Here is a 25,511-nt window from a genome sequence, read left to right as displayed (position 1 = left end):
TCTATATTCTTAAAAATATTACTCCTCAATGTCAGAAAAAAAGTTTGGCATGTTGAGTGAATCATCCACTTCCAACACCAACAGAAGCCCATCAGTGAATTCCCCAGTGTTTTACTGCCGTTTCACCACAGTGTTCGAATGAATATCTAGAGCGCCAACATCCTGATGGCTTCAAAGCAGTAAATTTGAAAGCTCTTCCTACAGAGAATACTGCAGTAAATGGATATGAGGGAGGTTCTTTTTGTTATGGAAATTTTGGTCAGTGCTCTAAGAAGAGATGTGGCCCAACAGCTAGATCTGTCGACTTTGGAACTGGGGAACCAGGTTAGAGTCCCGGCATCGGCTCAACATCCTGTGATGCTGGGTAATCACTTTATCTACCTTTGCCGAAAAAAATGTGAACATGTGTAATGTAATCGGACGCTCATGTAAAGAACTCTGATGGCTTTGTGCCAAATTTGCGCTATAAAAAAACTGCAAAAAAGACATAATCGGGACACATTTTCTAAGTGTTCTCCAACGTCTTCATCCGGGTTAGTAAAACATTCTGACAAACAGATTGAAACATGGCCTTCCAGTCCCCATGCAGCAGTCTGCCAGTTAACTTCCTAGTGACCAACTGTAGTTTCAACATAGTTCTTAAAAAATAAAAAACACCTATAGAGGTAGCATTTTGTATTCAATGTGAAGTACCACTGAACCGAATTTTGCGGTTGAATTTAAAGCCATTCCTAAAGAGCAGGCTCACTTAGATGTTAATCCAAGTATGACACCAGTAGCTAAAATGTGTGGAGAGGTATGTGTCATTTGAGGTATAATATATTTTTAAATGGGCTAAAAATATTTAAAGAAGCAGATGTTTAAATAAGTACAGCATATCCTTTCCACATCCGTTAACTCACCCTACCAATCTTTTCAGTCACTTAACAGCTAATTTTAAAATACAAAAAACTTTAGTAGAGAAACTTTGGGCACCCGCAGTGGGATGTTTGTGGACGACTGGGCACAGGCCCAGTGTTCAACCCCAACAGCATACAGCGAGATGTGCGCAGCAGAGTTTGGCCAACAGAAGAGTGCTGGGTGCAGAGCCTGGCAATGAGGCCCAAACCTGAGGCCAACACTCACACTGTGCACATCCTTTTGTCATGCGCAGCCCAGGCTGGGTGCCGGTGGGGAGGGGGGGGGTGCTGGTAACAGGGCCCGACAGTGTGGCAAAGTTATGTGCAGAAGGAGTGGGTGCTGAGACAATTTAGAGTATGATAAAAAAAAAAAAACACAACATAGTATTTCACTGAAAAAAACAAAAATTAAAAGGACTATAGTTAGGTACTGAAATGAGATAGGAACTAACGTTTAAAAAAACACTAAAATATGCCAGTTCTATTTATTTATTTTATTTGAGTTTTATATAGCGCTGGCTAGACCCGGAGGTATCAGAGCGCTTTACATAAGGAACAGCGAGTTGCAAGTTACACATTTTACATAAGTTGCACAGTGATAACATAGTAACAAGAGTTACTAGCGAATAGCATATAAGGACACCTGATGAAACCACAAGTTCTAATTTAGTGAATTAACTATAAAGTGTGTCCCGATCATGCACTGTATATGACCTAAGACATTACATTACTCAATGTGTTAAATGACGTTCATGACATTACTCATTAGATTTAAAGAACACTTGTGTTCAAATTACTAATGAGTATGGCAGGTAATAAGGAAATCTGTGAAGAGTAAACTCTGATTGGAGTATTTCAGTGTTTTTAAAAAACAATTTAACGTTCGTTCTTGTCTCATTTCAACAGCCAAAGCATCACTCTAACCCGGTTAGTCAAGTGACAATATATATTCACTAAACTTTCCCAAAAGGTGCTACCTTTTGACTAATTTGTCCATGGAACGTTTCTCGAAAGGGAAAATCTACAAGCACTTTCCACAGACTTCTTTAGGCAAGGCTACAGCAAAAACTGCTGAAAGGGCTTACACCAAATTTGGCAAGAGGCTAGATCTTGGTCCTCAGACTGTTATTTTTTGTGATATGGTGTAAATCCATTCAGTAGTTTTTGAGAAATGAAGGTTAAAAAATAGTTGTAAATTTGGGTCCAGTTAAAAAATTGAGTGTTCTGATTGGCCCAGCAAGCTTTACTTCCCTTGGGCCATCTCGCTCCCATGAAAGTCAGGCGCCTGCAGGAGCGAGCACTCCAACTGGCTGCCAGCAACATGAGAAAGATGTTGCTGGCAACCAACATACACACATACATACACACATATATATATATATACATACATGGGGGTATATACATACAAGGTTGGGGAGCCCAGATAGACCAGCCAAGGGCCCAAAACAAAAACAAAATCTGCAAAAATTGTTACAATCCCGCAGGACTCCTGCAGGATAAAACCCAGAGTTGCTTTATTTTATTATTGGGAGAAGGCATGCAGCATCCGCCTCTAGCCCTTACAAATCCTAAGAAGCCCACGCCCTGGGCCGAAATTAATGTATATGGGAGGAGGGGCGTGAGCCTTCATTGGCGTTGGGGACCCCCGTCCCCCACAGACGGCTCACTAGCATGTCCAGGAGAGCCCACCCCCAGGACATAGCTGTTTCTCTTCTCGCATCGGCCGGGAAACCTGTGTTTAGTCTTGCAGGAGCATTTTTTAAATTTCTGAAAAGCGGGACTAAACACAAAGTCTGCTTCCGACGGGCAGGAGCTTTGAAAGTGTTTCAGCAGCAGGGAGTAGACTTTTGATCTATTTCAGATCACAGCATAAGTAGCTACTGATTCCGGGAGTGAGCAATGCCAGTTCCCACAGCACGCACAAGGAAATGGCTGAGGTTCAGCTGGCTCTAGAGTTCCCCCCTGCGGCTCAAAACAAGTGAACACTGGGTACTCTGGGTGGGCACGAGGGCACCCATTTTAAATAGTGCGGGCCCGGCACATGGGGTCCACTGGGCAAAAAGACTCCGGTAGAGGGGCCGCGTAACCTCCATCCCCTTTAATTTTAGTAGTGTGCCTGGGGGATGGGGTCCCCAGGGTCTAATATGGCTCAGGAAGGGGGGCCACGAGGCCTCCACTCCTGTTTAAAAAACAAAGATGCCCAGATGTGGGGCCCTGACTCGCTGTGCCTGATGAACCCGGTCCCAGGACGCTTGTTTCTGGTCCAGGGAGGACTAAGCTTGGCAGTTCGGGCTGGACTGTTCCCAAGAGGAGCAGGGTCAAGACTTATTTGCATATGGCTGGGTCCAAACTGGGGTGGCATAGTGAGCAAAAGAACGATGGATTTAACCCAGATTTCTTGACTATGGTGAATGTTTGATTCATTCAGCATTCCTTCCATCATTTGTTGCCGCATCACTTTTCGTCCTTAGTGAGAGATGGGTATGCCCAGACATGGGTCCCTTGCTCACTATGCCACTGGATTTAAGCTAGTCTGGCTGAAGAGGGGTGTTACCCTAAAATCGGTCACAGGATGCTGGTTTCCGGTCCAGGGAGGACCCAGTTTGTCAGTTCGGGCTAAACTGTTTCCATGAGGAACGGGGTCAAGACTGATTTGCAAATGACTGCGTCCAATCTGGGGTGGCATGGTGAGCAAAAGAACGATAGATTTAACCCAAATTTCTTGATTGGGGTGAATGTTTGATTCATTCAGCATTCCATCCATCATTTTTTGCCGCATTACGATAGTACCAAGATGGCACTCGGGATAATAGTTTAAACGACGCCAAGAAGGGAGATACAGATCGACATCAATAGAAGTATGTGGGTTGTTATAACTACTGGATGTATATTGCTTGATATTACGATATGGAGGTAGTGCAAATCTGTAGTAGATCTCATGGAAAGGATATTGCGATTGTTCTTTATTGAGGGGTGTTATGTGGGTGACGTTGAAAATGATTAAAGTTCAGATCAATGTCAATTGAAGGAAGTGACGTATTACGATTATTGGAGTTAAATGGAATCAGTGGATGTGTATACTATGTGGAATAATAATGGTAATGACTGAGGGGATGATATGCTTTTTCTTTTAAGGGATTGAATGAGATGCTATACTCTAGAATGAAGTCATTGTGGAGACTTGGTGTATAATCATTCATGCTTGAACAATACATGTAAACAAAAGTGTGAGATATGAGGGACTAGTTTACACTCATTGGGTCTGTAGTTTTTTAGAATGATTCAGAATGGTAAAACAAATAAAATGTGTAGTTTGTTGGGAAAATAATCTCAAAAGATTACTGTGCAATACCATATTTAATTATCCTTGAGACAAAAGGCAGGGGGCCATGAGATTGTTCTGGGCGAGGCACATCAACACTTCAAAACAATCATGACTTAATTTTCATCCAAACAAAGCCCACGTTGGACTCGCTTAAAACGATTTGCTCATCTTGTACAACGGGAGCAGCTCTAAGCAGAGTTGTGGGTGCATCTACACGACGCAAGGAATGTCTAGCACCCACGAAGAAATTCATTAACTACCATATTTGCTCGCAGCTCCCTGATCGAACTGCTTTTCCAACAAAATGGAAACATTTGCAAGAATTGATCGCCATATTACAACGCCTAATTTTACCAAACGCAGTAATCGGAACAAAAGGTCTCATAACAATGTGCTTTGTGAACTACAAGCCAATGCTGCAAAACATATTATGAGGTAAAGCGCAATGGTATGAAAACATTCCTGTAACCCCTTGGTCAACCACCACCTAGATGTATTTTGCAGATGCATGGTTTAACTATTCCAAACAATATCTTGAACATTTAAAATAATTATCTTCTGGGTGATGTTCGACTTGCAATGCTGCTGCAGCAGTTTGGCTTGATGGATTTCACTTTGCATTAGGGCTCGTGTCTTACACAGTCTGTAAATAGAGTGCACGAGGCAAGCGGCGCGGTCCAGGGGGACGGATATCGCACTCTCCTTAAATGGGAAACACACTTGCAGCATTTCAAGGTCGCCAGATTTGAAGACTCTCTTGGCTAATAAGAGCAGTATATCATGATTAAGAACTAAAGAAGATTCTCGTTTGGTAGACACTCTGAGCGTAGAATTGCCCTTTTGTGTATTTCTGAAAGGCCACATTTCTGAAAGGTTGGAAGTTTACTATCTCCTATCCTGGTGACTATCTGGATTTTACCCGTTAACTGTTTGGAAATTGCCTCCACGTCTCGCGGCCCCCGCTGCGCGGGCGCATTTCGAGGGACTAAGACTCTGCTTTCCACATCTCTGGAGTCCCACTGGTGTCTTTGCTCAACGCTGCCCGGATCGTTGAATTTCGCCTAAGATCGGCGAGGGAGTGTACCCGGTCACTCTGTTCACTGTGAGTAGCCGGTGCTATCGGGACTGCGAGGACCAAGGTGCTGCGCGTGGCGCTGATCAGCTGCACCTGGTCCTCTTCCCGACTCCTCCCCCAATATCGTTTCCTACATCCTTAAGAACTCAATTTTGCCTTCACGCGCTAGCGGGACGCGTGCGGGTCTTAGCACGGGGCTAAGACCGGGCAAAGAGCGGGCCGTTAGAGAACGGAAGAGACCGGACCGGGCCATCCCCCTAACGCCCCTAACTCTGTGCGAATTGTGTACGTACTACTTTATGTAATTTTATTAGATTATATTTTTAGAGTATATTTATGTTTTAAAAGTGTGACTATTATTGAATACGTACACTCAAACCCTCACCCACTTTCCACTGGTATCTAGGAAATATGGTATTAACAAGAGGGAAAAAAACTAAAGTGAAGGGGGGTGGAGGGAAATGCCTAGGCCCCATGGACGACTTTATAGCCAAGGCAAATACATTTATTGACCAGAGTATCAGCCTAATAGAAGATAGGGTCTCTCTGGATTTAGCATTGGCCAAAAGATCGTCCATTGGAAACCTAAGGAATGCAAAAAGCCCGGAAACTCTTAGTACTGATGGGAGCAGGCCACCCTGCGAGGGTAGCCGTAGCCTGCCAAATAACGTTGATCTATCGGCCTCCCAATTATCTGAGTTCCAGACAAGCCTAGATTTAGAGAGGACACCAGACATGATTCCTCAATTAACACCGGAAGAAGAGAGACAGACAATCAAGAGGGAGGAGAGAGGGTGCCATACGGAAACGAAAAAATACCTTAAAAAATTCTAGTCTTCGACAAAATGCTGATCAGTGTAGCGGGGAAGAGATAGAACCTCACAATGAAGAACATCTATCTGATCTAATAGCGATAAATCAGTCTACGCAAGACATTCTAGAATTAACAAGCGAAGAAATTCCTTTGCATTCACCCCACAGTAAAACAAGAAATGAGATTGACAATTCACAACTGATTAACAATTTTATGGCCCTCCTAAAATCTTCCCTCGCTCCACTTGAATCAAGACTAACGCGGATAGAGCAACAGCTAGTGAACCTGATAGATGATATAAAACTTAAGCAAGGCCCAGGGGACCGTAGCAAGGAAAGAACTAAGTTGCCCCCTCAAAAGCCAGCAAACAGACAACATAAAGTTTTAGAAAATCTATCTGTAAAAGTAACACCAAAATTACCTCCTTCTAAAGTGCGTAACGGCAACAGAGTAGTGGAATCCACCCTAAATCTCGTGACAACTTTGCCTCAGAACAACACCCCGATAGAAGAAATATCAGCTCCGATAATCTTGGCACCTAAAAAACTCATGCCCAACATAAAAATACCGCCCACAAACAAAGCCCCCAAAAAAACTGTGGTGCCCGATAGTAACAGTAGCGAGTTGAGGAAGCCTCCCGAACCTAGACTGGCTGTGGATTTGCCCCCAGAAGCAACTCCCTTCGTGGTTGTAATGACAGGCGTCCCTGAAATAGATAACCTAAATACAGAACCTACGTGGTCATTAAAAAATAAAGTACAATACTGGCTCAATATTAATCGTCCTGTACCAGTAAATTGGACTTGTAGGATTCTGATGGTACGCAGGACCCCATGGGTGGGAAACAGTAGAAAAACTATACCAGGAGATTGTATTTTGATTACATTTGAGGACTCAAGAGTGGTAAATCATATTTGCTCCTGGGAGTTCTCGAATGTAAATGAGGAAATAGCAACTAGGAGACTCTCCTTTTTCTACCCTTCTGGTCTTGTTAAAGGGATCCCAAATCATGCCGTTCGCCCCTGGGAAGCAATAGTTCCACCTCAGGGGAAACAACCTAACCATTGGCAAGTAGTGGGTTCCCGCCACTATGACTACGATGGCCCCTGGCACGCATCGGGACCACAACACTGGAGAGGAGGGCGGGAGGATTGGGGTTCTCGAATGGTATACAGAGAGCCACCCCAAAGTGATTTTTGGTCTAGTATTCCGACGACAAATAGGTATAGCGTCCTCGAATCAGTCGATTGACTACTAGACATGACAGAAACAACAACATGCCAACTAAAGTCCAAGGTAAAAACAATCTAACAAATGAGCTTGTGACTAACCCGGAAATTACTAACTCCAAGACAGGTTACCCAGACCCTAAAGAAAAAATGACCTATATAACAAATAAAGCCCCGGTTAATACAGAATCGCAGCACTTACCTATCCTCTTTTGGAACGTAGCGGGCCTCCGCTCCAAAATTAACGATGGGACGGCTGTTACTTTCCTGGAGTCTGGGAAAATCATATGTCTCCAGGAGACATGGTCTATGACCGAACTCCATCTACAGGGCTATAAAACATTTTTCACTCCCGCCCAGAGCACCAATGTAGGTAGACCCAAGGGAGGTCTGATCACATACATAGCAAACACAGTTAACTTTTTGAAAGTCTCTGTAGTTGTGTATGAACCAAACTTTCAGTTACTCTCCCTCCTGAAAAATAACAAAGAGACGATCCTATTGCTCAATTTTTACAACAACTTGGAAGAGGATACATTTTTGTCTGTTCTCGCTAACATTAAAGAAAGGCTAATCCACAAACTAAGGATGGGAAAAGGGGCAGCCCATCTTCTATGGGGAGGAGACTTTAATCTACACCCATGCCCACATGTCGGGAAAAATCGTTGCGGGATTGTGGACGAAAATGACATTCCCCTGACGCATTTTTTTCATAGCAGGGGGGGGAATGCATTGAATAATGTTCTAACAGACCTGGAACTTGTAATCGTTAACGAACCAAGTCCAGGTACAAATTCCTTGCAACCAACATATGTGGGGCGGGGCCATAAAACCACAGTAGATTATATCCTCGTATCAACAGGATTGTTGCCCCGAGTCAGGCTGTTTGAGGTTTTGACAAACGATTTAAGTGATCATTCTGCCCTAAGGATGGAATGTCATGTAACCGATTGTCAATCTCCAACTGCTGCTATAGCGAAGACCCTCGCACAAAATAATCTTGAGATGGGAAGGCAAAATGGTTATACATTAAAATGGGGAAAAGTGAATCCGTAAGAATTTACAGGCAAGTTGGTCAACGAGGCATATGAAAATATAATCAAGTGTTTGGATTTAGGAGTAACAGATGTAGAAGTCCTAAATAATTTTGCACATATTTTAGAGAAAATTAAGGAACTTCTCACAGTAACTTTAAACAACTCAAATCCAACTACAAAAGGATGGTTTAATCATAGCTGTACTGTGGCTCTAACTAAATTAAAGGAGGCGCTAAATAAAACCGATAGAGATCAGGTTCAGATCCAACTCTTGAGACATCAATATCGACGGGCACGTAGGCAAAGAACCAAAGACTTAAAAGAGAAACTTTGGAGTGATTTACATTCTAGCGCCGTTTCCAACAATAGCGCTGCCTTCTGGAGAATTGTTAAAACTCCTTACCTACAAGATAAAGACGGCCCAAAGATAGAAGTCGCAATAGAGGAAGATATCTGGGTGTCTCATTTCTCTAATATCTTTAATAATACAGCTACACCGACAGGGGCACAATTGCTACTTCCTACAGTCGTATACCCAATTTTTCTGCACTTCGATATTTCCGAAGTTATAGTGGCTTTGGTAGCGAGCAAAAGTGGGAAAGCCCCAGGCCCAGATGGGGTTCCAGTGGATTTTTTTAAATTTAACTTAGATCTCTGGTCCCCCATCCTTACGAGAGTATGCACTGCATCAGTGAAGTCGGGCCTGTTAAAATCTTGGACAAAATCGATTATGGTCCCTATCTTTAAAAAGGGAGACCGTCAAGACGTGAAATGTTACCGTCCGATCTCCCTATTAGACTCCTTGGGAAAGGTTGTTGGCAGAGTCGTGCTTGAGCGACTCCGGAACTGGGCTGAAGAGAAAGATATTGTCTCAGATCTTCAATTCGGTTTTCGGGAGGGCTTCGGAACCGGAGAGCAGGCTCTTAATCTTAGTATGATAGTGGCCAAATATCTCCAAGCAAAGAATGACACAGTTTACATGGTTTATGTGGACCTGTCCGCTGCGTTCGACTGTGTCTCGCATGCAAAACTTTGGACGATTTTGGCCCACATGGGGGTGGATTCCCCCATTTTAGACTTTTTAAGAGAACTGTATTCAAATGCAACAGCAAGGGTTCGCTTTGGCACAAGAGGGGAGCTGACAGCACCTTTTGCAGTAGAGCGTGGAGTCAGGCAGGGATGTGTCCTGGCTCCCTTCCTCTTCTCCCTATACACAAATGGATTAGAGGAAGCGATGTTGAGGGGGGCGCAGGACCTACCACGAGTAAAACAACGCCTGATTCCCGCCTTGCTCTATGCAGACGATGCTGTCATTTTGGCACGTACACCGCGAGAACTGCAAAGTTCCCTGAACAGATATGTCAATTTTATGGGTGGGCTGGATCTACAAGTAAATGTCAAAAAAATGTTTATCATGGTAGCAGGTAGTGGGAAAAAACGTTTAAAGAATATTTATCTTAATGATCAAAAATTGGAGCTAACCACTCAGTACTGCTACCTGGGTATCATGATTGATGAAAAACTTAATTGGAGACCAGCAGTAGAGGCCAGATGTCATCTTCTCAAAAGAGCAATAATTTCCTTGATGAGTTTCTCTCAGAGATTGGGGAAAAGGCCCCCAGTGGAACTATTAAGAATATATATAGCCAAATGCCAGGCCATTGCACTATATGGGGCGGGACTCTGGGGACACATAGATGTTAGTGCCCTACAGGTGGTCGAAAACACCTTTCTCAGTTTTCTGCTAGCAACACCACGTAGTACCTCGATCTACGCTTCTCATTTAGAACTCGGAATCCCCTATTTAGAGGATCTAGTAAAGATCCAACCACTATTGCTGTGGCGGCGCATATGGACCTCTGATAAAAATAGTATAACTCAGGAAATTGTTGCAGATTCAATGATCCTTGACCAATCATCAAAAATTAAATGGCTTCGATACATTAGAAATTTCTTCAAAGATCTTGGATTGGAGAAATATTATTTTGAACCTAAAAATGTTATCGAAGTATCAAAACGATCATTGAAACAACTGGCTCTGACACATTTAGAATCATTGAGGCTGGCATCTGAGTGGTCAAAACCCTCGGTTCTCCATGCCAATATGATCCAGCTCACGTTTTCCATCCAGCCCTATCTTACATTACAGATTAGTACCTATGACAGAATGCTATTAACAAGATTCAGACTAGATCTGTTTCACAGATTAGTAGCATTCCCTGACAGAAAAAAGTGGGATTTAATTCTCTCCACCTGTCCCTGTGATGAAAAATCAATACAGTCAAATTTACACACAATATTGTTCTGTAAATTCCATCACCCACACAGGAGGGTCTGGCTACTTCCTTTATTAAAGCAGTGGGGATTTAGACAATGTCGTCCAGCCATGTTACGTCTCCAACTGCTAGAATCTGAACTGGTCTGTTATTGTGTTCTCAATTTCCTAAAAAGCATTGTAAAACACAGGAAAAATCTGTAAGACAAAATGTTACCGGAATCATAAGAATTGCTTTCTGTAAAATACCTGACTTTGGACCTGTGTAACTTTTTGCCATGATTATCATTTTTATTGTATATTTGTATTTTTTCTTGTGAAATGTATCTTTTATGGTTTTACACTTTGTAAAAACCGAATAAAGAAGTTTATTATTAAGCAGAGTTGTGGGTGCATCTACACGACGCAAGGAATGTCTAGCACCCACGAAGAAATTCATTAACTACCATATTTGCTCGCAGCTCCCTGATCGAACTGCTTTTCCAACAAAATGGAAACACTTGCAAGAATTGATCGCCATATTACAACGCCTAATTTTACCAAACGCAGTAATCGGAACAAAAGGTCTCATAACAATGTGCTTTGTGAACTACAAGCCAATGCTGCAGAACATTATGAGGTAAAGCGCAATGGTATGAAAACATTCCTGTAACCCCTTGGTCAACCACCACCTAGATGTATTTTGCAGATGCATGGTTTTACTATTCCAAACAATACCTTGAACATTTAAAATAATTATCTTCTGGAACAAAAGTGTACAGTGTCTTGTCTTCCAAAAAAGCATTTCAATATATAGCTTGTTCCAAGAAAGAAAACATCCAATCACAGTGCCATAAGTATCCTTAGAAAATGAAAAGCAACACTCCAGTACCAATCCTGGTCCTTTATAAATGACTGGGGACAATTGGTATATCCAACATGTGCCTGCCTCATTGCACAACCTACCTTCTCCTTACAAACCCGACACTCTTCAGCCCGCATTTCTCAACATGGAAAATCAACTCACACTAGTAGCAATTACCGAGCCATAGACCGTCGTACATGTTGTTAATAAATGCATCTTGTGAACAGGGAGAACCAGAGTGAAGTGTGCTACTTTTCCTTATCCTTACATTGGCTTCCTTCGGTTCTGGGTCTGTATAAGCAGATCATCAACAAACCCCAATGGTGGCAGTTTAAAGCAAGAAGCAAACAGGTGATGAACGATGACAGAAAGCTCGAACTTTGGTTTGAAATCAGTGGGTGATGCCTACAGAATACAAGTGCATCGATCACACAGTAAGTAGCTCTGAAGGCCTAAGAATTCCTCCTAATGCGTCAATGAAGTGCCCAATATGGGAGAGAATACAGAACTTTTAACGATAATCTGCTATTGTAATAAAATCTACCTCAAACTGCTGTGTAGTGTCTCAACATGACTGTTTTGTGGCAAATGCACAAAACATTTGGCTTGCTTTCAAACATTAGTTATTTACTACAAAAGCAACATGTGAACGTCCCTCAAAAACCTAGAAAAAAAATATTTATTAAGTCCAGAAAAATAGCCAAAATGAGGGATATAAAATAATCAATGTAAATGAAAGATTTTTGCTAGTACATTTTTTTAACAGTAAGTTATAAATAGTGCAGGAGTATGATCAAACTGCTACTCTCAATCAACCTAAAATCGCAGAGTAGACCTGGCATTCAGATGTGCAACGTGTCCTTTCCTACATTTATGGACGTCTAACAGTTTGATAGTTGAAGCTAGAAGGATGGGTTGGTACGAGTAGATCGGAAGTCTAAGTAAACAAATAGCTCTTTTCTGAAGCAGAAAGAACCTGGAGTTAACAGGCTGGATTTTCTGAAGTATCAGGTACTTGGAAAGCTGCCTTTTGGTGACTCCTGTAAATCAAGAAACATCGTTTTACAAGAATCCTCACTTCAAAGAGCATTTGCCTACATGGCCAAAACAATGATGAGATTGCACCAAGAACTTGGCTTGTTTGTTGCAGGAACCCTACCGTAAAAAACGGTCACACAGTGTAGCTTGACCACAGCATCAGACACGGGTAAGGATTTGTGACAACTGTTCCGGGTGGCCTGTATGGATGTGGATATTTACCCTATATCTGGTTTAATGTATGTATTAATGATGAGGTTTCCAAAGCCAAGCAACATAACCGGAGTAATCAACGTGCTTTGAGCAGTATTTCTTTGGAAGAAGATACTTCTCTTTCACAGCCATCTCTCAAAATCTTCTTTCGTGCCAAACCTTTAGTTTACCACCAGTCACCCAGTCAATTTCTGCCCACTCTCATTCCTGGATCTTTTTGTTCTGGCATTTTTAGTCTCGAGGTCACTTTTTCACAGGGTGCATTCACAAATATACTACACAAATATCTTTAATCAACACTTGTCCTAGACATTGATACTATTAGAGCAATTTTATATCTCATAGAAATACATAAACAGACTTTAATGAAAAGCGAAACCGGTGAGTTGCACAGAAGAGCGTTCAGCAGCCTCATAGTTTGGACAAGAAATTATATTTTCTGTGTCAAAGAGAATGCTCTAAAACACTACACGACCCAACTTAAAGGCAAGAGGAGACACATACTAGGACATCGTATTACATAGGATAAATGTGGCACAAGGCTCTCTCTGACACGTTTCATTTAGAGTAAAAAAAAAAAAAAATGTTTAAATCCAAGTATGTCAAAAACAGCACTTACCAGTAACTGGAAGAGGGTTATCAGACCCAGGATGAGAGTAGTTTAGGCGGCCTGAAAAGGTAAAAAGGATTTTATTAAAAGCGCAAGCTCCTGCAGTCTCCTGAAGATGATGTTGCATACAAGTACAAATTAATTTATCAAGACTATAAAATCTATATCACTGATAATAAAATCAACAATCTAGTGCTGGGACACCATGATATACCTCAAAAACCAACTTTGATATTTTTAATAAGACAAGATCAACCAATAGTTGAAGATTAGGTACAAGCAGCGCTACTGGAATGTTCTTCAATTGAGGTCCAAAATACACCAGAGTTGAATAAATTTTGCAGCAAAGGATGTGCAATTTTCACCAAAAGGTAACGTACAATGTAAGGCATATTATGTGATTAAAGCAAATTCTGTTAGATTACCTGGCTGTTTTGACACTGTAACACGTCTATCAAAAAAGGGATCAAATGCTATATGGTTCGTAAGTACGACACATTCAGGAAATTCTTTTCAAAAGCGTACTCCCCTCCAATTAATGATTTTCTGTAGCATGGAATGACAGGATAGCCATTTTATTTACACTGTCCTTTCCACCTCATTCAGTAAAATGGTTTGTGTAGAATATATAAAAAGGTGCACACAGAAGCAAACATGGCGAAATGCGCACACCTTTTTATTTTTCAAGTTTGTTTCCATCTTTTATTCTGTGCTTCCCAGTTAGGCATTTAGCCTATGTTGACATCACAGCAGATATAAAAGCCCCTTTTTCATAGAGAAACGTCTGCAGAATGGTATTGTACATTCGATTTTATTTCCGTATCTCACTGCCATATTAGAATTTAAGACAATGCACTTTAAAAGTCCAGAAGCAAAATGCTTGGAATTCTTCGGCGCTTCAAGTTCCCTCTTCAAAGAACTATTTCATAACAGTGCATTTGACCTGAACAAAAATTGCCTGAACAGTTTAACATAACATTTTTGTGACCAAGAACAATTCGTTCTTTCCTGCCTTGATTTGAATTAAAAACATGCTTTCAGGAAAAACTATGCAGTAAATGCTGGATCACGTGGCAAGTGTAACAAACCCACTAAATGCCGCAGTGACAGAATCTAATATTCGAATTATTTCAGTGGCTGGGTTACAAGTGTAACTAATTAATAGGTGTCCACAATCTGAAGAAAGAAGATTTCTATAGCAGGAACCAGTGCAGCCTCAACTCTGAAGTAGATCAGGACACAGGCAGCCTCAAATATTTGGGTAAACATATTTAAGATACTGTTGAGTCACTATAGCGCGAGCACAGAAAGGTATGCGAATGAGGAAGATGTTGCTGCTTGCACTATTAGCCATTAGTGAGTACTACACAGTTGCAAAGGCACATCCTTTGTGTTAAAACAAATGAGAATGTCACTGCCTCGCTGTTTCATTCAGTTGAAGTTACTTCATAGTCTATGATCATGTGTGGATAGGTAGGAAAGGCGGCTTTCCATAATAATAATAAATAAAAAAAATACACCTGAAAGCTACTAACAAGAAAATGAGAATATCAATAGGCGTACAAGACAGAAGACTATGGGTTAGTAGTTTGTGCAGTGACCGTACAACAAGCCATGTCAGATGTACAGACACAAGCAGCCCCACTGACCTTAGTGGCTACTTCTAAATGCATCAAAGAACATGGTCACAAGCCGTAAAGGCAAAAATTGTATATTCCACCTCAAAACCGTAACAACGTCCTGTTTATCAATGAGCCAAAGACAAGCAACTACTGTCTACAGCTCTAGAATCAGTGACAAGAAAGGAGGGAGATGTACAACTGTAGGAATTTGTGAAGGGACTTTGAAGAGTGCTGCTTCAAAGGGAATTTATGGTAGAACAGTACAATAACATGCATGTTCAGAATCCGATGCAAACAACTGATAATTTGCATAGTACTGGAGTCGTGAGGTATTTTTTTTTTATAAACGGAATAACATGTTTCTTAAATGTGCCCAGTACGTGAAAAGGGATTCTTCTGCCAACAGTAGGGACTGAAAATAAACGCCAACCCACCTCTGCTTCAATCGTCCTTTTGGCTAAAGATCAGCATTCAACAATGTTCTTGGGTCAAAAATGACCCTTTTCATGCTGTGACCCTTCACATGCATTTCAATGGAAACAAAAAGGAGCATCAGCAGTTTGTGGTGAGTGGATACAAGTCAAAACCTATGAATGCTGCATTCAAAGAGCAATGCTATTCATAAACTCTGGAAATGTAGTTTAGGGCCAAAGCAATGTGCTGCATGTGCACGTCCAAAACAGTGCTTTTCCGCAGAGATAAACAATATAGGACAAAACTAAAATTAGTTTCATACTGACATGAGCTTCCATCATAGCAGTGCTCGCCAAATTAGCACCAATTTTTTTCACGTCTTTGCAATGTTGAGGCTGCACTGAAAATAAGACCCTCAGCTCAAAATGGACTCTACAATGAAGGCCACACCAGTATTTCTACCTAGGCTAGTAGATACACTTGCAGCCCACTAGCACCCCACTAATTTCCTCAGTGATTTCATGCGTAGCTGCTACAGACAGTTAAAATACCCTCATGAAGACCTCCCTCCAATTAAGTGTAGTCACTGTTGAAACTGACACTCAAGCAACTGTTGCCATTCAAGGGATCTCGGAGTCCCGGGATAGTTTCTTGTGGATATTTTTTCTATTGAATTCTACTCTGTTTGGTGGAAAGTGCCATTATGGGTTCATTTTATCCCACTCTATGTTTTACAGATATCCCAGACAGGAGAATCTGGGAGCGATAACCATGTAACTATAGATAAAAAGTTATGTCAGAAAAAGCTGCTGAGATTGACAAATGGCACTCAATCAAGGACATATATTTGGTCACCTGCTTTTTTCCAGCAAATAGTTTTTGCACTCCAGATCACAAAACCAAGAGATCAGAGTTTTAATTCCTACTGTAAGCCTCAACTGAAATTATGCAATTCCGGGCAAATCAATTCACTTCCACTAGACAGGATTTATATTGTGTCCACTCAACTTTGAACACTTATTTAAATATTTTATATAACATTTATCAGTGCTTGGTGTAAACTACTTAAACGCTAGGAGTATCATCAAACATCATTCATATTAGATTGGGAAAGTGAACACTGTATAGATAAACTAATAATATATCTTATACGTATATAAATAAATGCAATTAAGTATGAATATATAAAAATACATAAAAGAAAAGAAAATGGGGCTATGAGCAAATTGAAAGTCAAACCTAGTAATCCTTAGTTTTTAAGTCACCTTCAACTTAGGGGAAAAAAACATGGCTTCTTTCCTACCTCACTAATTGGTCTCAGCAAGGGAATGATGGATATTAATCGGTCTATTGCTTGCTTTTGGACACATAAGCCTTTAATGGAAGTTGGGCACTAAACTAAGGCGATTTACTATTCTAGTCTACAAGTCTTAAATGCGATTTAGATATTGGACAGTTACATTAACAATCTAGTGTAATGACTGTGAAATGGAGAAATGAATGTTACTTTAACTTGGGTTGCCTATCAACCAGGCTCTTAGGATACACCTGAACATAAAATCTAGGAGGGTTGGTAAATAATTCATCAACTCTTCCTTCCCATCCACCAATAAACCTACTGATGTTTGAAAAGGCCTCGAGTTTTCCATGTGTGGAGTTGCAATTTGCTAAAAACTAGCTCCATATACAATGCAAATTAAAATCCTTTTTTTTTTACTCTTAATTCTTTTGTCATTCCCTGCAATTCTTCACTGAGTACCAAGATGTTTGTTCAATATTTTAAGGTTTAAACTCTTTCACTGACTGTTTTGATTTTCAAGAAACAGTGTAAAACACAACATATCAGTGTTTGTGAAACAGCCATGGAGTCTTTTTTAGCCCATCTAAGTTTGGCATTAATTTACCATGTTTCAGGGTAGGGATGGGAAAAGATCAAATATTTTGGAAATGCCATGAGAAAAATGGAGCAGGCACTGATGTTACAAGAGAGAGGCAGGGGGCACACTCAAGTCACAAGACAACTGGACACCGCAATGTGGAAGGAAGGGTGACACAATCAGGGAGAGGATACTAATGTTGCAAGACAATGAGAAAGTGAAGTCAGTTATGTCCTAACCAATCTTAGTGCTGGTGTCAGAAGGTATCTTAAAGTAAACAGGACACTTAGGGCCTTATTAGGACTACGGCGGTCCATCTGACTGCAGTAGCCAAGGTAGCTGTGCGGACACTGCCGGTCTGACCGCCCCATTACAACTTGGGTGGTCGGACCGCATTACCACTACCACAGCTGCCAAGGGTCAGAGTTACCTGGCAGTGTTGCGGTGGTCTTGAGGCCGCAATATGCTTGGCGGGGCTGCTGAGCCCCCACAAAGCATATTATGAGTTGCCTCACCACCACACTTTCCATGGCGGTGCCCTGCAGGAACGATCTTTGACACTCCCATTACAGGGTCTTTTTGAAAGGCACAGCCAAAGAACTGCCCGCCAGAGACTTTAAAAGTAGTACTCTGGCGGGCAGTTTTTTATGGCTTTGGTGGTTGCAGAGCGTGGCGGAGGCGTGGCGTTCCGCTCCAAGATTGCCAGTCAAATTAAGGCCCTTATGCCCAAAAACAGAACTATGATATAGAATATAACTGGAACAGACGTTCTAAGGGTCTCATTTCAACCGAGGTGTATTTCATGTATGTACTCTGATAATCAATTCATATGTGCTGTGAAATAAAAACACAACCTTTTCATATGCAAAAGACGGCAGCAGATGAGCAGTTCATGCCAACTCATGAGAGAAGAGGTGGGTGGCAATGTCACCAGATAGCCCTGTAAAGGGTATGTATGCAAAGCATGTTTATTTGTAATTACTCATGAAGTTGACAAAGGGATAGGAGGCAATAAGGCAAAAAAAATGCTAAACAAAAATGATGCGAGCGAAAGAAGGCAGTATGCTGTGGTGTTAAAAGTGGGCAGGAAAGGCAAGTGTGCTTGGGGATGGCATGTCGATGGAACAAAGTCGCTGTGACCATAAGAGGAAATTCTCTTCTCTTCGCCCACATGCTTTAAAACATCACAAAACTCATCAACTGGTGCAATAGAGCCACACTAAGTAAAAACATTCTGCTAAGAGGAAAGCAGGGGCCTCAAAATGCTGTGTTTTTTTACACCATTTACTGATTCAAATGAAGCCAACAAACAAAACATAACCAGCTAAAGAACATACAGTATGCCGAATCTACACAGTACACTAAGGGATGATCCCCCTTGCACAGTTGTTGACATGCAAGTGCATTACGTTCTAGCTAAATAATAAAAATTCAGGTATTCATTATGGTCATAAATAACAAGTTACTTACCTTCGGTAACGATATACCTTAAAGAAACATTAGTTAGTTAGATTCCTTACCTTAGAATATCCCCAGGCGTCAGGCTGGATCCGGAAAGATTTTTCGTCAGCAATACCCTTGCATGTCGCTAGGCGTCGTCTGCGGCTCCGCGTCAGTGTCGTGATCGCCGGGATGACGTCAGAGTACATAGACGCCGCCCTCGCGCGCTGACGTCAGTTCTTGTACATAGCTTTCCGCGGCAGGAACGCAGAGCCATGCAAGAAACCGACACTGGTGCCATGAATCTAGGGCCCTGAAAGGGATGACCTTAACCCTAGATGTCAGTTTGCAGAGCGGGGAGGATGGGTGGGGCGGTAAGGAACTAACTAATGTTTCTTACAGATCTATCGTTACCGAAGGCAAGTAACTTGTTCATCTGAAAGAAACACGTTAGATTCCTTACCTTAGAATAGATACCCCAGCAATACCAACCCCGGTGGCGGGTCTGCGAACCAAGATCACACCAGGAAGTCCTGGAGAACGGAACGGCCAAAGAAGCCGTCTCTCCGGACTTGGCTGTCGAGGCAATAATGCTTGGCAAACGTGTGCAGCAAGGCCCACGTTGCTGCCTGACAAATGTCCTGCAGAGGGACTCCCCGTCCCAGGGCAGTAGCAGCCGCTGTGGCCCGAGTGGAATGGGCCCTCAGCCCCACAGGAGGTTCCTTCTTAGCCAAGGAATAACAGGCCTTAATGCACAAAACAACCCACCGAGAGATGGTTCGCATGTGCACTGCCCGCCCCTTCTTAGTGCCCACGTAGCCAACAAAGAGTTGGTTGTTCACCTGGAACGGTTTTGTGCGGTCCAGATAGAAGGACAGCGCTCGTTTTGGGTCCAGATGGTGGAGCCTCTCTTCCTCTTTCGAGGGATGCGGAGGCGGAAAGAAGGTGGGCAATGTAACAGACTGGCCGATGTGAAAGGCAGTTACCACCTTAGGGAGAAAGGAAGGACGAGTCCTGAGAACAACCTTGTCCGGATGGACAGAGGAAAGGAGGCTTAGAAGAAAGAGCCTGGAGCTCACTCACCCGTCTGGCAGAAGTGATGGCAACCAGGAAAGCAGTCTTAAGCGTCATTAGACGAAGAGGACAATTATGAAGTGGCTCAAAAGGAGCGCACATCAGATAGGTCAACAACAGGTTCAAATCCCACTGAGGCATTACGAAAGGGACAGGAGGAAACATATGAGTAATGCCTTTAAAGAATCGAGCAACAACAGGGGACTTGAAAAGAGAAGGCTGATCAGGAAGCCGTAAGAAGGCAGAAACAGCTGAAAGATATCCCTTGAGGGTGCCCAGAGCAGAGCCCTGCTGGGCCAGGGAAAGAAGAAAGAGGAGAACTTCTGAAAGAGGGGCAGAAAGGGGACCCACATCCTTTGCTGTGCACCATGCCACAAATTTATTCCACCTGCAGGCGTATACCGTTATAGTGGAGGGATGCCTGGCTGCCAGAATGACATCATAGACTTCAGGAGGCAAGTCAAATGGCATCAACTGTTGCCACTCAATCTCCACGCATGGAGGTGGAGGCTGGACAGGTTCGGGTGGAGGACCGTCCCCTGCTGCTGCAACAGAAGGTCCTCCTGAAGAGGCAGTCGAATCGGAGGATCGATTGATAGACTGAGTAGCTCGGGATACCAGTATCTTTGTGCCCAATCCGGAGCCACAAGGATGACTTGGGGCCTGTCGCACCTGATCTTCAGCACTCTGGGCATAAGTGGTATAGGCGGAAAGGCGTACAACAGACCGCAACTCCACTCGCGACGAAAAGCGCCTTTGAGCGAGTGTCGCCTTGGAAATTCCAACGCACAGAACTGATGACATTGCGCATTCTCTTCGGTGGCGAATAGATCTAACCAAGGCTCTCCCCACTGCCGAAAGAGGCCTGGCGCCACGTCCGAGTTCAGACGCCATTCGTGATCCATCATGCACCGGCGGCTGAGTTTGTCCGCTCTGGTGTACAGAGAGCCCGCCAGGTGTTGAACCACCAGGGTGATGCCCTGATTTTCCCGCTATGTCCAGAGGCGCAGAGCCTCCTGACAAAGGGTCCCGACCCCACCCCGCCCTGTTTGTTGCAATACCACATGGCGGTGGTGTTGTCCGTGAACACCTGCACTAAACTTCCCCGAACAGAAGAAAGGAATGCCTTCAGTACAAGCCAGATCGGCCGCAGCTCCAATAGGTTGATATGGAGTCGGGGGACTCTGCCAGAAACCAGAGGCCTCTGATCTCCGCCTCTCCCATGTGGCCCCCCTATCCCAGGAGGGATGCATCCGTCACCGCTACGTGCTCCGGTTGGGGTAGGGAGAGGGATCTGCCACTGACCCAATCACGGTCCGTGAGCCACCACTGCAACTGTCTTGCAGTGCCCTCCGAGATCAGGACGTGGTCGGACAGGTTGCCCCGATGTTGAGCCAACTGAAACTTCACGTCCCACTGCAGAGCCCGCATCCTCCACCTGGTGTGATGTACCAGCAGGATGCAGGAGGCCATCAGACCCAGCAGCCGCAGCACCAACCTGACCGAAACGCGGGACAAAGGCTGAAAGATCGGAATCAGAGCCTGAATATCCCAAACCCGCTGTTCCGGAGGATAGACCCGAAACTGCACCGAGTCCAGAACCGCTCCGATGAAAAGGAGCTTCTGGGAGGGACTCGGATGCGACTTCGGCACGTTGATGGAGAACCCTAGCAAATGCAGGAGGTCGGCCATAGTCTGGAGGTGGGAGACGACTGCCTGGGGCGAGTCCGCCTTCAACAACCAGTTGTCGAGATAGGGGAAGACTGGAACCCCTAATCTGCGCAGATGAGCTGCGACCACCGCCATCACTTTCGTGAACACCCGAGGGGCACTAGTGAGGCTGAAGGGGAGCACGGTAAACTGAAATTACTCGTGGCCTACAGTGAACCGCAGGAAACGCCGGTGGGCCGGCAGGACGGGGATGTGAAAGTATGCATCCTGCAAGTCCAACGCTACCATCCAGTCTCCGGGGTCTAGGGCAGCCAGAACCTGAACTAAGGTGAGCATCTTTAACTTCTCCTTCCGGAGAAAGGCGTTGACGCTCCTGAGGTCCACGATAGGGCGTAGGCCCCCTTTGCCCTTCTTGGGAACCATAAAGTAGTGGGAATAACAAACCCGACCTACTTCTGGGCAAGGAACACACTCGATGGCCCCCTTGGCCAAGAGGGTCGTAACTTCCACCTGCACAAGTTCCAAGTGATCCCCCGACATGCGGTGAGACTGCAGCGGTATGGCTGGAGGGGGGTCGCCTCGAAGGGGAGGGAGCAGCCCATTCGGACGATTTGCAGCACCCACCTGTCCGACGTGATGGTACGCCAGTGGGGCAGGTGATGCCAAACCCTGCCTCCCACTGGCGTGGAATGGGCCTGAAACGTCAGACTAGGAAGGCTTTGAGGCAGATGCTGCTGGGGCAGATGTGGGCTGATAGGCTCTCTGTACCCCTGCTCCGCCTCGGCGGAATCCACATCCGCGACCGCGCTGAGGCTGGTTCTGAGGCCTGTGGCTAGACGGACGTGTGGGGGCGCCCCTTCATTGGCCACGAAAGGGGCGAAAAGCAGAAGTTTGCGGGTGCGGGCCGAGTGGCCCAAGGACTTGGCCGTAGCCCTGGAGTCCTTAAACCGCTCCAGCACACTATCTGCTTTGTCGCCAAAAAGGCGACGGCCATCGAAGGGCATGTCCATGAGGGTGCTCTGGTCATCCCCGGAGAAATTTGTGGATCTCAGCCAGGCGTGGGGACAAATCGCCACCATCGTCGCAATTGCCCTACCCAGCGAGTCCGTGGTGTCAAGCACACATCGAATTGAGTACCGTGCTGCATCCCGCCCCCCAGCGAGAGCCTGGGCGAGTCGTGTCATGGCCTCCTCCGGACACTGGGGCAGCACGTCCGCCACCGTATCCCACAAGGAGTGGGTGTAACGGTCCAAAAGGCACGCGGTGTTGATAGACCGCAACCCCAAACTAAGGGAGGAAAACAGCTTCTTCCCAAACTATTCCAACCTTTTGGATTCCCGATCCGCAGGAGCGGACGGGAAGGCGGTCTGGGACGTAGAGGCCTGGATAACCAGGCTCTCAGGGGTGGGGTGCACCGACAAAGCTGGGGTCGCCCGGTGCAGGGCGGTGGCGCCGGGCCACGTTCCGGTCCACAGAAGTGACTGTGGAGGGCTTGGACCAGGTGCCCATCAGAACGTCAGTCAGTGCTTCATTGACCTGCAGTAGAGGCTCCGAATAGTTTACTGGCAGTTGAAGCGATCAGTGAGGAGGTTAGTCCTCACGGCCACTGCAGGGAGCTCCAGATGAAGGGCTTCGGCAGCCCTGCGCAGCACCACAGAATAGGTAGCACCCTCATCCGTAGCCACTGAGGGAGGAGAGATGAAGCCAGTGTCAGGGGAGGTGTCGAGACCACTGGCATCCCCCAGCTCTTCTGCCCAGTCCTGATCAAACTGGCACTGCTGTGCCAGAGGGTCCTCAGACCCCTCCCAGTCGTCCCTGTCATCCAACTCCTGGTAGACAGGCTAGATGGTCGGAGCCAGGCGGTAGATGATTTGCTCATCCATCAGCGCCAGAGACGGCGCCAGAGACGGCGCCGCTCCGACGCCGGACCCGAAAATGGGGACGACGTCGTCCAAAGACGGTGCCGGGGTCGGCGACGGTGGAGGGGTCGTAAGGTCAACCGGCGTCGATCGGGATCCAGGCCTGGATCCCACAGGGGCCTGCGGCGTCGGGACCGAAGTAGACGACGGCGCCGGAGCTGCCGGCTCGCTAGGCCTTCCAGTCGGACTGGCGGGGCCCGAAGGCGCGCCGGCAGGCCTTGACGGCAGAGCGAGACTCCTCATGGCCACGAGGAAGTCCCGGATCTTGCCCGGAGTCGCATTAGGCCCAGGGACCGGAGGGTATGGGGCCGGATGAGACTCCTGCGTCTCCGACGGAGCCGCGCGGGTGGTGCCACCCGAACCCTCAGCCGAGTCACGTGACCGGTGAGGGGAGTCAGAAGAGCGATGTCGCCTCTTTGACTTCTTACTGTGCCTCGACTTACCTGAATGCGAGGACTTCGAACCAGACGAGCGGTGATGGCTGTGGCTCAGCGACCGATCCCTCGACCTCCTCCTCGACCGGGGCCTTAAATGGCACGGAGCCGACTGCCGGATCTCGAGGAGCTTGCGGGACCGCTCCCGCCTAGCTTTCGAGGTCAAGGCCCGGCAGTCAGGGTCGGCCCCAAGGCAGTAGAGACATCGACGGTGGTGATCCGTAACCGACATCAGTCGGTGACCGGCTTCGCACGGCTTGAAACCTGGCATCCCTACCAGCACCAGAAGTCGAGGTCGACTCGAAAGAGAATCAAAAAAGTTCAAAAAGTTTAGTCAAAAAGTGACTAAAGGGTATGCTCTTCCCAGATCTGCGCTTACTGGCGCGGAAAAAAGAAGAACTGACGTCAGCGCGCGAGGGCGGCGTCTAAGTACTCCCATGACGTCATCCCAGCATTCACGACGCCGATGAAGGACGCGGAGCGAAAGACACCTAGCGACGCGCAAGGGTATTGCTGACGAAAAATCTTTCCGGATCCAGCCTGACGCCTGGGGATATTCTAAGGTAAGGAATCTAACTAACGTGTTTCTTTCAGATACCACTCTAATTATTAAGATGCACATACTCATTTTAAGATGGCTGAAGCATAAAACAGGTTCGCACACCGTGAGCCTGCTCAATTATTTGGACAAAATACCTTTCCATGCACAATGTTACCATGCACAAAAATAAAGTGTTGGAAGTTGGAGAAAGGGGTGGGTGAGTTAATAAATATTGCTACTATGCAGCATCCAAAACATTGTGTCTGGCCACCTAACAGGAACAACTCCAAAAAGAAACCTGGAAACCTGCAGCCCCATGAACAAAGCTTCAAACAAATGTATCTACCTCATGCCAAGGACATAAACACAAAAGGAAACCAGATGACCACATAATATCAACCAGTATATTCTCTATTACTTCGAGCTACTACCTTCAACATCAGCACCTATTTCAGCATACACCGAGCCTTCAGAAGTTTGCTGATGATCACAATGGCTGCCATCTTTGTTCTGATCAGATGGCCTATTCTAGCATTAAGTAGTAATATTCGTTTATTAGTCAATAAAAACCATAAATGTTATGAAAATTACACAGTTAAAGGAATAAATAAATACAAATTGGGAGAAGAAGAATCAATGATATGCAATCAATATGCACAAGTACAATTTGACTAGTTCTTTTTTTTATTTGGTCAGTAGCCTAAAAGTGAAGCCAAATAGCATTAATTCTATCTAGCATCCCATAGCGACCTGCACTAACACAAAAATGGAAGGCCTAAGTATTGTGCAAAATTATGCAGAAAGTGAAGAAATGCTAATATCTGATATGTGAAGCTGAAATAGGCCTATGCAATGTGCAAATTCGCACAAAACGTGCAACAATAATAATGTTAATCATAAGAACAGTTGGGGGAAAGTCGGGCTGATATCCAACCTGGTGGGATAGGGAACCAACAAAGTTGCATAGTTCCTAGCAGCCCGACATAATATGAGTGGATTTCAAGAGTTCTCATCAGGTGCCTTCTTTACTGTTCATCTTGACCCCGCCGAGGTCTGAAGATCTGCAATGGCATGGGATTTAAAAATGTGCAAGAACTGTACCAATTGAATGTTAAGCACTGAATTCCTTGGATCTAATAACTCAATTAGAGCTGATCTAC

The 25,511-nt window shown here is 44.8% G+C and overlaps 1 protein-coding gene across 2 annotated transcripts in view; it reads right to left on the bottom strand.

The window, feature by feature from the left end:
- Positions 1 to 25,511, bottom strand: part of CPEB4 (cytoplasmic polyadenylation element binding protein 4) — a 260,218-nt gene that overhangs the window by 136,493 nt on the left and 98,214 nt on the right. For both annotated transcript variants that reach the window (XM_085618091.1, XM_085618090.1), the window contains exon 3: positions 13,369 to 13,419. In XM_085618091.1, coding sequence (XP_085474217.1) covers positions 13,369 to 13,419 — 51 coding nt within the window. The remainder of the gene's footprint in view (positions 1 to 13,368; positions 13,420 to 25,511) is intronic.

Source organism: Triturus cristatus, chromosome 7, assembly GCF_964204655.1.
Source record: "Triturus cristatus chromosome 7, aTriCri1.1, whole genome shotgun sequence".
Taxonomy (NCBI): Eukaryota; Metazoa; Chordata; class Amphibia; order Caudata; family Salamandridae; genus Triturus; species Triturus cristatus.
This window is presented reverse-complemented; position numbering and strand designations above follow the sequence as displayed.